The following is an 18,876-nucleotide window of genomic DNA, read 5'->3' on the forward strand; positions in this document are numbered from 1 at the left end:
TTGATAACAAAAACCTTATAAATTGAAAGAAAACCCTAAAAAGTCTTCAAACTGAATCAGCAGTAAAAAGGTAAATTAAAGGTTTTATACAAAAAATCAAAACAACAAAAGACAGTTACATTTCAAGTGACTGACCCATTATATCATGTAACCAGACACAAGGTTGATGTTGGCTTTGTAGCAGAATGTATGAACTAAAAAAGGCAAAAAAGCAAGTCGGCAACAAATCTTAGAATTTAAGAATGCGTGCAAAAGTATTCTTGTTTGTTTTGCTGACAAATTCCTCACAAAATCTACACTTCACTTTGTTTATTGAAAGACTGCCATGCCTTGACCCTGCTGCCATTTTAGAAAGCAAAACACAAGCAGAGGCTAAATTAAAGAGAATCATGTACTTGTTAGTCAGCAAGAGAAAGTTCAATATCAGTTGTTGTGATACTGTTCTTAATGAGTTTTCAGCATTTGTTGACTCTACCATTAGCACTGAATCACTTGGATCTTTTTCAAGAAAGAAAGAACGTATTGACACTTTTATTTATGACATGCTTGCTCATCAGCAGCAATATTCCAACCTTTGGCAAGTTGTGAAGACCTTGCTTCTCTTGTGACATGGGCAAGCGACTGTTGAGAGGGGTGCTCAGTAAATAAAGAAGTTGAAGAGATAAATATAGAAGAAAGAACTTGGATTGCCAAAAGGGTCATTATTGACGCCATTAGAGATTGCCAAAAGGGTCATTATTGATGCCGTTAGAGCTGCTGATGGAATCAATAAAGTTGAAATCACCCCAAGGCTGCTTATTAGTGCCAGCAGTACATACAGCAGGTATGAAGCATTTCTTCAAGATGAAAAGAAAAAGAGACAGAAAACAACTAGGAATAGTAAAGTATTGGATGAGGAAATCATGGATTTATATAAAAAAATCAGCACTAAGATATAGAAACAATGAACAGCTGATGACTGTATTAAAAGCTGAACATCAGAGGAAGCTTACTTTCAACAGCACATCAAATAGCTTAAGGACATATGTGGGGAAAAAACCTGGAAGACAAGCAGATCAATGATAAACTAAAAGCATTGAAATATGTCAGAATTTTGCATGACACTTTGTGCAACATATATTGCTCTGCTTTTGGCTTTTGTGTGTGTGTGTGTGTGTGTGTGTGTGTGTGATTTAACCTTTCAGTGCTTGTTAATTAAGTTCATTTACATCTTACCTTGCTAAGGATGTGGAAAAGAAGTTCAAGTCATATTATTACAAATAATATTAAATTGATGACATTATTTGTGTGCATGAAAGTCTTAACACTACAATTCTTTAAACCTAAATTTTTTCCACAAAGGCCTTAAATAAAACTAAAATTATCAGAGCAGAAATTGATACTAACCCTGTTATGAGCTTGATAATACAATATAAATGGATTTTTTTTATATATCTGAAGAATAAATTAAATGATGCCAGCTCAGTAACTTTTGGTGTTTTTTTTCACCCCAAAAATCACCAATCTTGGCTTGTGAGTACATCTTCGAATTATCAGAGAAAATTAAATTGTGTGATCTTTTATCCATATCAGAGACAGTTAAATGTAATGCTTTGTCCATGATATTAGGCAGTGTAATGCTCTGTCTATGATATCAGGTAATGTAATGCTGTGTCCATGATATCAGAGACAGTTAAGTGTAATGCTCTGTCCATGATATCAGAGACAGTTAAGTGTAATACTCTATGATATCAGGTAATGTAATACTCTGTCTATGATATCAGGTAATGTAATGCTCTGTCCATGATATCAGGTAATGTAATGCTCTGTCCATAATATCAGGTTCAAGGTAAGATATTTTTTCATCAGAGATTCATATGTGAGAGTTCCTGTTGTGATTATCAATGCAGGTTTTTAAAACTGGTTTATCGCATTGCAAGCAGACATATGTTGATTTTACAGAAAGTTCAGTCCTTGTTTATATAATGGTATATAATTTTGAAGGTTTTTCTTTCAAAAATTAATTACCCCTATTGTAAATGATCTTTTAAGTCATATATTTTAGCCAAATCATCTTAAGGAATTTAGGTTATTTGAAAAATCTTTTTTGAGGGTTTTCTTGGCACAAATTGATTAAGGGTTTAAACTTTTTTCTTTACAATATAAGATCCTAACACTTATTGGTTGGTTGTTTTTTTCATACTGTGATAGGAAATGTTTTTTTATATATTCATATAGATTATTATCTTGATTTACAACCAATTATTCTAATTTGTTTGAAAGGGAACAAAATTAACTTACTGTTTATTATGTTGTTTCCTCATACCAGCATGATGCAGGTCAGCCAAGTAAAGTTAGAATTTTTATTCTGTACATTGAAGTATAAAGTAGTCTGACTTAGATGTTTTGTCAGTCTCGAAATAGAAATATCTTTGATTTTAAAAAATGCAACTTTTATAAGCTAACATTTTCTTGAATTTCATTCATCTTTGATTTAAAAAACTGGCATTTAGTAATGGTCATATGTGAACCTTGAAAAAATTCATTTCATCCTGGAAAAACCATGGAAATTTATCTTTAAAATAGCGTGGCAACGATGTATAACAATGGCTCAGCATTAGGAGATTAGTATTAGGACTGGTCGGCCTGGTATCATGATACTGAGACTGGGTGGGACATGATGCTACATGTCTGCTGCGTTATGCCCCAGTGCTAGACATCACTGCAGACATCGTAGCGATATGACGAAAAATTTTTAAATGTATGTTAAAATCCAAAACACATACACATAACCTGTTAGAAATTGGTACAATTAACACCACACTAGCATTGGAATAACCTGCTATAACTTTGTTCAGTAATACAAAATGTGCTATCATAATCTGTTGGAACTTTGTACAGTCAACACCACACCTTGGTTAGCATAGCCTGTAGAAATTTATAGTTTGCACTAAACTTGTATTAGCATAACCTGTTAGAACTTTGTACAGTCAGTGTGAAGTAAATACGGGTTATCTTTATTAGTACGGAAACTGACATTGGAAACACATAAACTTTATTAGTACGGAAACTGACATTGGAAACACATAAACTTTATTAGTACGGAAACTGATATTGGAAACACATAAACTTTATTAGTACGGAAACTGACATTGGAAACACATAAACTTTATTAGTATGGAAACTGACATTGGAAACACATAAACTTTATTAGTACGGAAACTGACATTGGAAACACATAAACTTTATTAGTACGGAAACTGACATTGGAAACACATAAACTTTATTAGTATGGAAACTGACATTGGAAACACATAAACTTTATTAGTACGGAAACTGACATTGGAAACACATAAACTTTATTAGTACGGAAACTGACATTGGAAACACATAAACTTTTACAAACATACCTTATTTTCTAGTTATCTTCTCTTGAATTTAGGTGGAGCAAGAGAAGTACGAAAAGGGCGTGGCTTGGCTAAAGGACCTGTTGTACAACATTAAGTTCACAGCTGAGAGACTCAAGATTGTGGCCAAGAGAGTTTCTAATGACATCGCTGAGTACAAGAATAGTGGATATGCAGTTGTTAGAACACTTCTCAAGTCCATCATTTTCTCCAGTGGTCAGTTTGTAATTGTAGTCTTTACTTTTAGTGTGTTTTTTATTTGGAGTGTGAAATTGACCCCCATTCAGTAATGCCAACAGTGCCAACACAAAACTAATCAGCCTACTGATTTCATGCACTATTTCAAAGCTGTCCCAGTCAAGGAGTGGGTATTTTCAAGTTTTCCCTCATTTTACCAAAAGATATGGGTTCCTCAGATCTGTGGCTCCATGACTATAATTAAAACACATACTTTAAAATTAACTCATAAAGCATTAATGCCACAATGAATCAGCTTTTCAGTAATATTGCTTAACAAATGAGTTTTGAGCCAATGTATCATTATAGAACATTAATATTTCTTAATTGCTTTGGTATATACGGTATTATGTGGATGTTCTGATATGCAAATTGTCAAAAGGAATGGTAGAAAAACGAATGAACAATACTATATTAGCAACCACTAAAGGCTGTTAATGCCAACAAAGTCTAATTTCACTGCAGATTTAAGGTATGATTTATTTTCAAGATTGGTTTATTAGTTGTATGGGTTTAAAGCCATTTTTCAGTACATGATATGCAATATACTGCAGCTAGTAGTTTTGGTGGAGGAAGAACCTACAATAACCCAGGATGCACCACAGACCCACAGAAAGCTGCTGGCAAGCTTTCTCACATGCCCATATTGGCTGAGCCGAGACTTGAACCCATGTTGACAGAGATGAGTCATCAGTGATCTGTAAAGGCAAGCACCTTAGACCACTTGGACACCCAGGGTCTTTGACCACTTGGACACCTAGGGCCTTAGACCACTTGGACACCTAGGGCCTTAGACCACTTGGACACCTAGGGCCTTAGACCACTTGGACACCCAGGGCCTTAGACCACTTGGACACCCAGTGCCTTAGACCACTTGGACACCTAGGGCCTTAGACCACTTGGACACCTAGGGCCTTAGACCACTTGGACACCCAGGGCCTTAGACCACTTGGACACCCAGAGCCTTAGACCACTTGGACACCTAGGGCCTTAGACCACTTGGACACCCAGGGTCTTTGACCACTTGGACACCTAGGGCCTTAGACCACTTGGACACCCAGGGTCTTTGACCACTTGGACACCTAGGGCCTTAGACCACTTGGACACCCAGGGCCTTAGACCACTTGGACACCCAGGGCCTTAGACCACTTGGACACCTAGGGACTTAGACTACTTGGACACCTAGGACCTTAGACCACTTGGACACCCAGGGCCTTAGACCACTTGGACACCCAGGGCCTTAGACCACTTGGACATCCAGGGTCTTTGACCACTTGGACACCTAGGGCCTTAGACCACTTGGACACCCAGGGTCTTTGACCACTTGGACACCCAGGGCCTTAGACCACTTGGACACCTAGGGCCTTAGACCACTTGGACACCCAGGGCCTTAGACCACTTGGACGCCTAGGACCTTAGACCACTTGGACACCCAGGGTCTTTGACCACTTGGACACCTAGGGCCTTAGACCACTTGGACATCCAGGGCCTTAGACCACTTGGACACCTAGGGCCTTAGACCACTTGGACACCCAGGGCCTTAGACCACTTGGACACCCAGGGCCTTAGACCACTTGGACATCCAGGGTCTTTGACCACTTGGACACATAGGGCCTTAGACCACTTGGACACCCAGGGTCTTTGACCACTTGGACACCCAGGGCCTTAGACCACTTGGACACCCAGGGTCTTTGACCACTTGGACACCTAGGGCCTTAGACCACTTGGACACCCAGGGTCTTTGACCACTTGGACACCTAGGGCCTTAGACCACTTGGACACCCAGGGCCTTAGACCACTTGGACACCCAGGGCCTTAGACCACTTGGACACCTAGGGCCTTAGACTACTTGGACACCTAGGGCCTTAGACCACTTGGACACCCAGGGCCTTAGACCACTTGGACACCCAGGGCCTTAGACCACTTGGACATCCAGGGTCTTTGACCACTTGGACACCTAGGGCCTTAGACCACTTGGACACCCAGGGTCTTTGACCACTTGGACACCCAGGGCCTTAGACCACTTGGACACCCAGGGCCTTAGACCACTTGGACACCTAGGGCCTTAGACCACTTGGACACCAAGGGTCCCCAATTTTCAAGATAGATTTGGCAGTGATACACATACATAAAAGTACTCATGTAAAAATAGCGGACAGCTTCACTAATCAGTCAGTCGCCACATCAATAGTACTAATCTGCCTTGGCATCAATGTAGCATGCATGGCTATTACTGAAAATTTGTGAAAGGTTCTATTTTGTTGAAGTAATGGAGATTATGTGAATTTCAGCAAGAAATATGAAACAAAACTACACAGATATTGCCACTCTGAAATAAAAAAATAATATACTTTTGAGTTTGCAAACCTCAAACATACTCCCAGAAGGTTTCTACTGTTTACATTTTGGACTTTAATTTAAAGATGAAGATATCCTGCACTTGATTTATCATAATGAATATATTCAACCATTCAATACTCCAAATAAATCTGCACTTGATTTATCATGATGAATATATTCAACCATTCAATACTCCAAATAAATTTGCACTTGATTTATCTTAATGAATATATTCAACCATTCAATACTCCAAATAAATTTGCACTTATCATGATGAATATATTCAACCATTCAATACTCCAAATAAATTTGCACTTGATTTATCTTAATGAATATATTCAACCATTCAATACTCCAAATAAATTTGCTCTTGATTTATCATGATGAATATATTCAACCATTCAATACTCAAAATAAATTTGCTCTTGATTTATCTCAATGAATATATTCAAACATTCAATACACAAAATAAATTTGCACTTGATTTATCATGATGAATATATTCAACCATTCAATACTCCAAATAAATTTGCACTTGATTTATCATGATGAATATATTCAACCATTCAATACTCCAAATAAATTTGCACTTGATTTATCATGATGAATATATTCAACCATTCAATACTCCAAATAAATTTGCACTTGATTTATCTTAATGAATATATTCAACCATTCAATACTCAAAATAAATTTGCTCTTGATTTATCTTAATGAATATATTCAACCATTCAATACTCAAAATAAATTTGCACTTGATGCCTCAAGTGCAAATAATGGCCATTTTGAACTTCCCTTTAAGCACATGCAAGAAGTCTCGGATGCAGATAATGGCCATTTTGAATTTCCCTCAAGCACATGCTAGAAGAAGCCTCGGATGCAGATAATGACCATTTTGAATTTGCCTCAAGCACTTGGTCAGTGTTATATCATAATGACCTCATTGACATCACAGTGACTAGATGACATCACATTGACTAGATGACATGTCTGTACTAACAGGAATGTAAACAACAGTTTGGGGCTATTCAGACTGAATGATTTCTTCATATTTTACATTACAAAGTTGCAGGAATAACTAAAAATTCTAAGTGCAAGTATCTAATTGATTATTGAAACAGCAAGTGTTATTTTTGCCACCTATCATATTATACAAGTCCACTCACACTGTATCCACTCACGCTGTATCCACTTGCACTGTATCCACTCACTGTATCCACTCACACTGTATCTACTCGCACTGTATCCACTCACATGACCAAAGGTCTCTACCATGTTTTTATTTTTTGCAAACTGACATCTGAATCACTAAATGGGCATGTTAGTAAGGGATTCTGAAAAGGTGGAACTAATTGGCACCTTGTTTTAAATCTATTGGATAAATTAAGTAAACATTGTAGGCATTTCTAAAACATTTTGGTTGTTCGAGAACAAATTCCAAAGTCCACTACTTGTGATTCATGTGTCCACTGATATCAAACTGTTTGTCTCTGTCCTTGTTTTAGTTTTTGTCTTTGTCTATAAGCCAGCCTGCATTAGTTCGAGATATCAGAAACTGGTTCTTTTTCCCATTTCACAAAATTGTATGAAATACGAAATAAGCAGACATATAAGTTAATTAGAATTTATTTCATTTCTGTTTTGCCTGTTATGCAGTGATAGAATGGCATCGATGTCAGCAGTGGAATGGTATCGATGTCAGTCGTGGTAGCAATAACAATTCAAGTCAACAACTACCCAAAAATTCTGTGTTACAGTGTTGTATTAAAGTCGTTACAAGTCAATAACAACCCTAAGATTCAGTGTTATAGTGTTGTAATACAGTCTTTACAAGTCAATAACAACCCTAAGATTCTGTGTTATAGTGTTGTATTAAAGTTGTTACAAGTCAATAACAGCCCTAAGATTGTGTGTTACATATTAGGAGGATACATCATTGCAAGGGTTTAAGGTAAGACAGCATTTTGCACACAACCCCTGTTGTCTTTGCCTGCAATTTTTATACTTTTATAGGTACAGGCTATACTGTGTAGGTCCAGACTTGTACTTGTGCAGGTCCAGATTTATGCTTATAATGTCTGAAAGTTGCATCAACATGAATAATTTTGAAAGTTTGTGTGCTGTTTTTACTCTTTGAATAATGTTTATTGTAGTTATTACCTAGAGACAGTTAGAAATGACAAGACTACAATGGCTAATTAATAGTTATGTATGTCAATAGGTTTATGTCCTAATAATGTTTAGTCATTTTTATGATTCGTGTATGTTCTCATTTATTTTTATGTCATCCCTTATTCCATAAATATAAACTCGTTAAATCATTTTTAAGGTGTTCAGCAGTAAAATGTCTTGTATAATTCCAGAGTGTAACCATACCATCAGTTCAATGTTGAAGCAGCAGACATTTTTAGAGCAAATTTTGCAGCAGTTGGACAAAGAACCTGAGGTGGTAAGTCTGAATAGAAGCTGTGGCAATTTTAACATTTTTCTAAGTAAGGCACCTGATTATAATACCATTCCTGATTTGACATGCATGTTTATGGATTCCGTTATAACAGGTGAATTTTATTTTTAAAACTGCCAATAACCTACTTGCCAAACTTTGAGACCATGCCGGGGGATTTCTGGATCTCAAAAATTGTTTTGAGTGTGTGTGGGTGAGGGGTCAGTGCATGCAACCCAAAATTCATTATCATACAGTTGATGACAAGATATCAACTAATATAGAAATAAAGAAAATGATGCACAATTCAAATTAAAATAAAAGAAAGTACAATCTATGTTTATATTTTTCTTTGAACTTTAAAGGATTTATATACTTTCAAGCAGATAATAGTTAGGGACTGACCCATTTTTCAAGGTGAAGGAGTGGTGTGTTAAATTTTTTAAAATATACCTGGTTTCCATCATAAAATCCATTGGACAGTAGACCAGTCTTAACTTGATGTAGTCTTTGCTGATACTGTCAGTAGCTGAATGAAAGGAAGCCAGTCTTGAAGGTGATTCGTTGTCATCAGAGTTCACCACTGGATGGTACTTTGTTCAGAAACTTTTTGTAATCCTACAAAATGAACTTTTTGCATCTACATTGCTATGAGATAGTATCAAACATGAAATGGCCTCAATGTTTCAGCATGCTAGTTACTTGTATTGATGCTAGGTGGTGTTACTTGTATTGATACTGGCTGGTGTTACTGTGGCAGCAGATGTCATACACTTAAGAAATCATGATATATTGTTTACAGTACACGTTGCTTCATAAAGTCAGATGCCATCAACCAATTCTAAATTTAATTTTGCAGCACTTCACTCATTTCACCTGTGGCTCATCCTTTCCTGCATCACAGCTGCATTTCAAGATTTTGCCTTCAAAAATGAATCACACTTTAATACTATTCCAACTATTAGAAAATAATCATGTTTTGTATTTTATATGTAAACTCCAACTTTAAAGAAACATGTTGCTGATCATAAACTTGTCAGTAATCTTTAATACAGATGATTTAAAGATAGTGATGGGTAAAAAGTTTTATTCATTATTCCTCTCTTTGATTTTCTTCTCTTCAAACAGATAATGTTTTTCCACTTTGTGGGCTTTACCTTTGCAAATTAGACTAATGGGCTGTCCCAAAGCAGTACTCAGATATCTTAACACAAAATCACCCTGACTATTGTCAGTCAGTTAACTAAGCTCTGAAATAGTGCTTACCAATCTTTGACTGCATTATCTTTAAATGTATAATCTCCCACAACACAGCTGTATAAACACTCTCAAAGCAGTCAACTGTATAAAGTCCCACAAGGCAGTCAGCTGTATAAAGTCCCACAATACAGTCAGCTATATAAAGTCCCACAAAGCAGTCAACTGTATTATAAAGTCCCACAAGGCAGTCAGCTGTATAGAGTCCCACAATACAGTCTGCTATATAAAGTCCCACAAGGTAGTCAACTATATAATGTCCCACAAGCTAGTCAGCTCCAACAATGCAGTCAGCTATATAAAGTCCCACATGGCAGTCAACTGTATAAAGTCCCACAAGAATAGTTTACATGAGGACTTTGCAGGACTTTTTATAGCTTATACAGGCTGTGGGTACCAGGCATATACTTTTGTAATGAAAAAAGGTCTCCATCTTTATGTCTCTTTTTTCTCCCCAGCCCCCATTCATCCCCACTTAGAATGCTGAAAACATGACCTTTTTGAGGGGATGGGAATTAAAGATTTGTGACTTTTATGTGATATTTCTTGTAATGGCAGGTAAAGACACAAATTATTTGATATTAATTTAGCTTATTAGAATCCATCATGGTGTTACTGAACAGAAAATACACCCTTCATGATGTTACTTAATATAAAAACACCCATCAAGATGTTACTTAACATAAAAACACCCATCATGATGCTACTTAACATAAAAACACACCCACCATGATGTTACCAAACAGAAAATACACCCATCATGATGTTAACATAAAAACACCCATTATGATGTTACTTAACATAAAAACACCCATCATGATGCTACTTGACATAAAACACACCCATCATGATGTTACCGAACAGCAGATACACCCATCATGATGTTACTTAACATGAAAACACACCCATCATGATGTTACTTAAGATAAAAATACACCCATCCTGATGTGACTTAACATAAAACTACACCCATTATGATGTGACTTAACAAAAATACACCCATTATGATGTAACTTAACATAAACAAACCCATCATGATGTTACTTAACATAAAAACACACCCATCCTGATGTGACTTAACATAAAAACACACCCATCCTGATGTTATCGAACAGAAAATACACCCATCATGTTACTTAGCATAAAAACACCCATCATGATGTTACTTAACATAAAAACACCCATCATGATGCTAGTTAACATAAAAACACACCCATCATGATGTTACCAAACAGAAAATACACCCATCATGATGTTACTTAACATAAAAACACACCCATCATGAAGTTACTTAAGATAAAAATACATCCATCATGATACGACTTTATACAAAATGTGCTCATTATTTCAAAGCCAAGATTGTAATGCACAGTAGTATAAGGGGGCTCTCCTTTTAACACAGTATATAAATTTATATATGAATCAAGTCTTGTTTTGACAGGTTGAATCCAGAATGAACCAGTTGTTACAAGTTCTGACCCTTCCAGGTAACCTGATCATTCACATGTCAGCTGACACCGCTAGGCTGGTAGAAGAGCACCCCCTCCCTCACAAAGTCTGGACAGATTTTATCCCCAAAACACACCAGTTCACTCCTGACAGGTGATGATTTCTTTGAAAATTTGAAATACAGTATACAATGTTTCAGTCCAAATAATCTAGGTTTTATTCAGTTCAAGTATATGTTTTCATGTGATAAACATTGCAAATTGAATAATTTCATGTGATAAATCTTGCAAATGCTTATTGTAGATTATGGAAAATTACTGAATAATTTCATGTGATAAATCTTGCAAATGCTTATTGTAGAGCATGGAAAATTATTGAATAATTTCATGTGATAAATCTTGCAAATGCTTATTGTAGATCATGGAAAATTATTGAATAATTTCATGTGATAAATCTTGCAAATGCTTATTGTAGATTATGGAAAATTACTGCATAATTTCATGTGATAAATCTTGCAAATGCTTATTGTAGATCATGGAAAATTATTGAATAATTTCAGTCTTTATATTCCTTAGAGTTTTCTTTTATCTTTGGGAGTGGGGTATGCTGGATTCATCATGAAACTTGGTGTGCTTTTGTATGATGTCCGCACAGTGTGTCCTATACAAATGGAGTCTTTTGTATGATGTCCGCACAGTGTGTCCTATACAAATGGAGTCTTTTGTATGATGTCCGCACAGTGTGTCCTATACAGATGGAGTCTTTTGTATCATGACTACGCAGTGTGTCCTATACAGATGGAGTCTTTTGTATGATGTCCGCACAGTGTGTCCTATACAAATGGAGTCTTTTGTATGATGTCCGCACAGTGTGTCCTATACAAATGGAGTCTTTTGTATGATGTCCGCACAGTGTGTCCTATACAAATGGAGTCTTTTGTATGATGTCCACACAGTGTGTCCTATACAAATAGAGTCTTTTGTATGATGTCCACACAGTGTGTCCTATACAGATGGAGTCTTTTGTATCATGACTACGCAGTGTATGCTGTAATAAATGGAATCTTTGGGATCATGGCTAGGCAGTGTGTCTAGTAAGAAATTATATATTTTATTTCATGGGTAGACTCTGTGTCCTGTAAAATGCATTCTTTTATATTAAGGCTATACAGTGTGTCCTGTAATAAATGGAGTCTTTTGTATCATGGTTATACAGTGTGACCTGTAAAAATGGAGTCTTTTGTATCATGGTTATACAGTGTGTCATGTAATAAATGGAGTCTTTTGTATCATGGCTATACAGTTTGTCCTGTAATAAATGGAGTCTTTTGTAACATGGCTAGACTGTGTGTCCTGTAAAAAGATGGAGTCTTTTGTATGATGATTAGACATTGTTTCCTGTAATAAATGGAGTCTTTTGTATCATAGTTTTACAGTGTGTCATGTAATAAATGGAGTCTCTTGTATCATGGCTATACAGTGTGTCCTGTAAAAAGATGGAGTCTTTTGTAACATGGATAGACAGTGTTTCCTGTAAAAGAAAGTGGGGCCCTTTGTATCATGACTACGCAGTGTGTGCTGTACTAAATGGAGTCTTTGGGATCATGGCTAGGCAGTGTGGCATGTAATAAATGGAGTCTTTTGTATCATGGCTATATAGTGTGTCCTGTAAAAATGGAGTCTTTTGTATCATGGCTATACAGTGTGTCCTGTAAAAATGGAGTCTTTTGTATCATGGCAATACAGAGTGTCCTGTAAATATAGTCTTTTGTAACATGGCTAGACAGCGTGTCCTGTAAATATAGAGTCTTTTGTAACATGGCTAGACAGTGTGTCCTGTAATAAATGGAGTCTTTTGTAAAATTGGTAGACAGTGTGTTCTGTAAAAAGTGGATTTTTTTGTAACCTAGTTAGACAGTGTTTCCTGTAGAAAAGTGGAGCCCTTTGTATCATGGCTAGACAATATGTTCTGTAATAAATGGAGTATTTTGTATCATGGCTAGAAAGTGTGCCCTGTAATAAATGTACCCTGTGTAGACAGTGTCCTGTAATGGCTAGACAGTGTGTCCTGTAAACAATGGTGTCATTAAAATTAGAAGAAAAAGTTTCAAAAATTTCTTCCTAAAAATATTTTATCAGCATAATAGAAAACATCCTGGTTTGAAAGCCTTTCAAATTCTTTTTAATTTTGCAGATCTGCCATTAAATGCAACCACGGTTATGAAAATAGGAACAGTTAAATGATTTTTTTAAAAAAATCCTCTCAAGTGCCAGGTTTCTAGACAGAGATGGGGGTTTAGTTTGCTTTCATATTATATACTTTAGGATCAAAATATGGGTCATTGAGCACAGCCCAAGTGAACAAAAGGTTATTGTGAACAAAATATTCAAAGTTAATTAGATGTAATAGCCATTTTATCTTGCAGAAGTTCTAAGTTTAATGGAAAAATAGTGATATTAATTATTTAAAACTATTTTATTCAAATACATGAATAAAAATGCTCTGGCCTTTATAATAACAGAATTGTTGCAGCCGATGAGCTGTTTTAGGATGATAATTTTTGGTTCTGCCAGACATAGACCAAGAGTGCGTGAGGATGATCTTTTGTCCATTGTCCATATATCCATCCATTGAGGATGATATTTTGTCCATACATCCATCCATTGAAGATGATCTTTTGTCCATTGTCCATACGTCCATCCATTGAGGATGATCTTTTGTCCATTGTCCATAAATTCATCCATTGAGGATGATCTTTTGTCCATTGTCCATACATCCATCCCTTGAGAATGATCTTTTGTCCATTGTCCATACATCCATCCCTTGAGAATGATCTTTTGTCCATTGTCCATACATCCATCCCTTGAGAATGATCTTTTGTCCATTGTCCATACATCCATCCCTTGAGAATGATCTTTTGTCCATTGTCCGTACATCCATCCCTTGAGAATGATCTTTTGTCCATTGTCCATACATCCATCCCTTGAGGATGATCTTTTGTCCATTGTCCATACATCCATCCCTTGAGGATGATCTTTTGTCCATTGTCCATACATCCATTCCATAGCAGAAATTTGCTATTGCTGCCTCCAAACAATTTGCTTTTCACAAGTTTGATTTTTACTTCAGATGTACCTTGAAGAAAACGTCAGATTTTGTTTTATCGTTGGAGACGAGTCCTGAAAAGCGGATGATTGTTGGGGTTGGGTCAGTGGAGTCTTCATACCTTGTCCAAGCTGTCCCCTGTATTGATTCTTACTCTCACCCAGATTATCCTGCCATCATGGTCTTCATCCAGTACCTTATCCAGCTAGAGGGGCCAATGTGGCGGCAGATTAGGGGCTTGGGACTCTCCTATCGTTACAGGTAGGGCAGTGACTATTACTGTAAAAAATGCTAGTAAGTTATTTACAATGAATAGTTTAAAAACTTGTCCCAGGAATGATATTTTCCAAATTGATTATCAATTGAGATAGGTAAGATGGGTTGGGCCAGTGGGCACATGTAACCAGTATATAATCAGAAATAATATCAGTAACCTTGAATGTGCTGCTTTGTTTTTATATTTTCTGTCTTTCCTCTCTCTGACTCTTTTTCTTTCTTTGTACAGCTCTTGCCAGTTATAATCAATAACAAGAAAATCATTTGCTAATTTACTGCTGTTTGTCTCTTTTCTGTCTTTCTGTCTCATTATCTCTGATTCGATGTATCTTTCTTTCTTTGTACATCTCATTTTCTCCCTTTTTCTGTCATTCTATCCATATATATTATTTCTCTTTCTCTTTGCCTATATGATCAGTGATACTTTTTTTTTCTTCATTTACAGTAAATGGAGTTGCAGAAAAGTTTACTTACATCTTTCTATTATATTTTCTGCTAAAGTTTGGGTTCACATAAAATATATTGCAGGCTATCTCTGTATATAATCATGTTAAGATATTTTATGTGGTAAGTTTATATGAAGAAAAGAAAACTCAAAATACTGGTCAACTTTTTTGCTGGACATGTAGAGCCTGACACTCCATGATTTAAATTGATGATCAGTTAGTTTGATGTCTCCACTTGTAGTGAGGTCATAACAGAAAAACAAATAAAAATCATTGAGGATTTAACAAACATTTTAAGTGCAGGTTGACTGTATACATAAATTAAATAGTAAATTAAAAGAGTGGAAACAGTAAAATGAAAGTCATTTGGATAGTGCTGGAGGTAAATGGTGAAATAATGGTGAAAAACCTCCAAAATACTTTTTATGTTGAGGAAAGAAATTATGAAAACAAAGAAAAATACCAAACTCATAAAAAGAAATGGCTAAGTCTGCACAGTTCAGAAAGATTTTTTTAACAATGAATCTAGACTTTTATGTCAGCTTATGTTCTAGTACACGTGATCATGTGATATTGATTAAAAGAATTTTCCTAAAGATTTCTTGGTCCCAGTATTACACAAAAATTCTTTAGAAGAACCTATTATATCAAATGAAACTTCATAGTTCGTGAGGAATATAAAAAAATGAGAAATCTACTTGTACTGATGTAGTCACTCCAGAGTTTAAAATGTTTTTACAAGGATCAATTATGGGGAGACAGAATCATATCCAAAATAATGGTAGGCCTCAGGGGAGATAGGTTGTTGCTAATTGTGTTGCTGGCTTAAAAAAAAGAATTCTTATTATTATTAATCAGGAAACAGAATTTCTTACAAATTGGAAACCAGTTTCCTTGATCAGCATTTATGAAGCCCTGTAAAGACTAAAATGCAAAAAGCTTGTTGCAAAGTAGGCATTCTTTACTTAGTATAGTTTGTGTTTCTAATTAAAAGCATTTTTCTTTATTAAGTTCTGTTGGTATTTTGGCCTTGAAAAGGTCGGTCTGAGTAAGTAATTGAAAAAGCAAACCAAACAAGTTTAGCGAATTTCAACAAATAATTTAATTATCTAAATTAAGTTGAACAATGAAAATTTAAGAGGAACTTAACAGTATTGTTAATTAAATCCCAAATAGTCCTTAAAGTTCTGTCACAAGTCCAAAAGAATAGAGTTGTTCCAAATAAAACTCCGGTCTTAAATGTGATGATGTACCAGTAGCCACAAATATGCCAAAGTGAGAACAGATCTTAGAGCATGAATGAATATTTCTACAAGATTATATAGTCCTCTACTAAACCTCAGGTCACAATTAGCATTTTCTAACAGAAACTATTACCTAATAGAAAAAACATTTCAGGAAGGTTCCAAATGTTTACAAGATAAAATCTTTGCTAGAATTAGAAGGTCTTTTATTGAAATTATAATACAAAATCTGGTAAACAACAGGCACACCAGGCATTGCATGAGGCATTTCCAATGTTCTGGACTCAGACTGAGATAAAAAAGGTTGTTTACAAAACCAAAATCATTGATTCAGATCAGGTAGAAAATGAACTTGATTTTGGACAAGGTCAAGTCCAAAATACAACTATCCATACCATATAATGAATAAAGTAAAACAAACAATGCAAATTAAATATACAAAACAATAACAACATGCACACACAAAATTAACATAGCACAATAGCTTCAGTCTAATACTTTAAAAAATCCTTGGTTTAAATACAAACAGCTTATAAAAGATTATTCCTTAAATATTTTCACTCAAAATATTTGATTCGATTTATAAATTCTTCTTAAGAGATGGAAAAGAAAGGACTTTAAATGTTTATTTTTAAGGTAGACTTTAAATGTTTATATTTAAAATTGTTTGTATTAATAGTTATTTTTCGTGTGCTTATGATTGTAAAAAGAAACTTGATTATCAATATCTTGCAAGATATGGTCATCTTTTTGTTTCTGTTTAACATACCATATTATCAAGACTATCCAAGTCATCAGTATGCTGAGTACTTTGATGTTTGGTAAACATTCAAAGTTCAGTATACAGTTAAATCCGCTTATATGCATAGCCACGGGACTGGACCCAAGCTATGCATGTAAACGGAGTATCCATTTAAGCGGAATTCATGTATATATACACTTAAGCGATCTATGAATTTAAACGATATGCATTTAAGTGGAGTCGACTGTACAAATGCTAAACTGTGTGGTGAAACATGGTTGTAGCCTTGGTACCTATTTAAGGATAACAGTTGAAATTCTGTAGATAAATACTAACAGTGTCGTGAATCATGGTTTTACCCAAGGTACTTATTTAAGAAAATATTTGAAATTCTATATACAGATATTAAACTGAGTGGTGAAACATAGTTTTACCTTGCTCCTTAGTGAAGGAAAACATTTGAAATTTTGTATACAAATACTAAACTGTGGGTGCAACACATTTTTAACTGAAATTGATCCTTAGTGAAGGAAAACATTTGAAACTATGTATACAAATACTATGTGGTGAAACATGGTTTTACCCTTGGTCCTTACTGAAGGAAAACATTGAAACCCTGTATACAAATACTGTGTGGTGAAACATGGTTTTACCCTTGGTCCTTACTTAAGAAAGTATTTGAAATTCTTTATACAAATATTAACTGTGGTGAAACATGGATTTTATCCTTGGTTTTTATCTAAGAACAGTTGAAATTATCTGTACAAATACAGTCTGGTGAAACATGGTTTTTATCCTTGTTTTTTGTTTAAGAACAACAGCTGAAATTCTCTGTACAAATACAGTAAAATGAAACATGGATTTTATCCTTGGTTTATATTTAAGGAAAACAATTGAAATTCATTATACAATACTAAACATGGTTTTAAGTTATTTCCTTATTGTAGAAAAATGTTTGAAATTCTGCAGGCAGTACTAAACTATGTTATGGAATATGGTTGTGTTTCTGGATTTTTAATGTTGAAAGAGGATGCAGTCAAAAAGGTTCCTTTCTCACCACATTTGTTCATCATTTTTGTTTAAATATTAGGCATATAGATAAGAAATAATAAGGTCATACAAATGTGTTAGAAAGAACATTTACCTCAGTATGCAGACCGCTCAGACACGAGATCACTATCACCAAGCATAAAAAATTATATTTATTTGATATTCGACCAAGTTTTCCAGGTTAATGCCAAACGTTTAAAATCCATAAGTTAGATTTATTGGAACAAGATTTCCAGGTTAAAGCCAATATTTAAAAAAGCCATAAATTAGATTTATTTGACCAAGTTTTCCAGGTTAAAGCAAATGGTTAAAAAAGCCATAAAATTAGATTTATTGGAACAAGTTTTCCAGGTTAAAGCCAATATTTGAAAAGATATATACTGTCTGTATTATCTAGCAGGTAATATCTAACTACATAGACCCTGATCTGCTGTCACTTAATGCACTGGCACATCTGGGTCTATGCAGTTTGTTAGGACTAATCAGTAGAACAAAAAACCTAGACCCTCATCTGCCAGAGTATTAGTTGATGGCAAATCAGGGTCTATGTTGCTTACAGTCAAGCCCCTGTTATAAATCAAATATTAGTATATGTAGCTGATTGGTTCAAGGTAACACAAAAATACTATTTTATGCCAGAGAAAAGTTTACAATTGACTGACAAACCTTTTATGTTCTTGGGTATAAAATTCAGTGTGTGAAGAAAATGACTGAGATGAACTTCATGGGGAAAAAAATCAATAAATAAATTTCTTGATACTACACTCAGTACAATGGGCAAAACAGTTGTTCCTAAAAACACTATGATATGTAAGGTAAGACCAAATACAGATATTTTGAAGAGAATTTCAGTTAGATTTATTTGGATTAATAAAAATGGCAAAGTAGTTAGAATTACAAT

At 35.1% G+C, this 18,876-nt stretch overlaps 1 protein-coding gene across 1 annotated transcript in view; it reads left to right on the forward strand.

Annotated features, from left to right (window-relative positions):
- LOC149777645 (uncharacterized protein C05D11.1-like) overlaps nt 1-18,876 on the forward strand; it is a 104,878-nt gene that overhangs the window by 63,254 nt on the left and 22,748 nt on the right. Inside the window, exons 16-19 of the mRNA XM_089938705.1 lie at nt 3,422-3,602; nt 8,327-8,412; nt 11,105-11,265; nt 14,242-14,478. Coding sequence (XP_089794831.1) covers nt 3,422-3,602; nt 8,327-8,412; nt 11,105-11,265; nt 14,242-14,478 — 665 coding nt within the window. The remainder of the gene's footprint in view (nt 1-3,421; nt 3,603-8,326; nt 8,413-11,104; nt 11,266-14,241; nt 14,479-18,876) is intronic.

The sequence above is a fragment of the Sinohyriopsis cumingii genome, chromosome 17 (genome assembly GCF_028554795.1).
Source record: "Sinohyriopsis cumingii isolate HCF-2022 chromosome 17, ASM2855479v2, whole genome shotgun sequence".
NCBI classification, from domain to species: Eukaryota; Metazoa; Mollusca; class Bivalvia; order Unionida; family Unionidae; genus Sinohyriopsis; species Sinohyriopsis cumingii.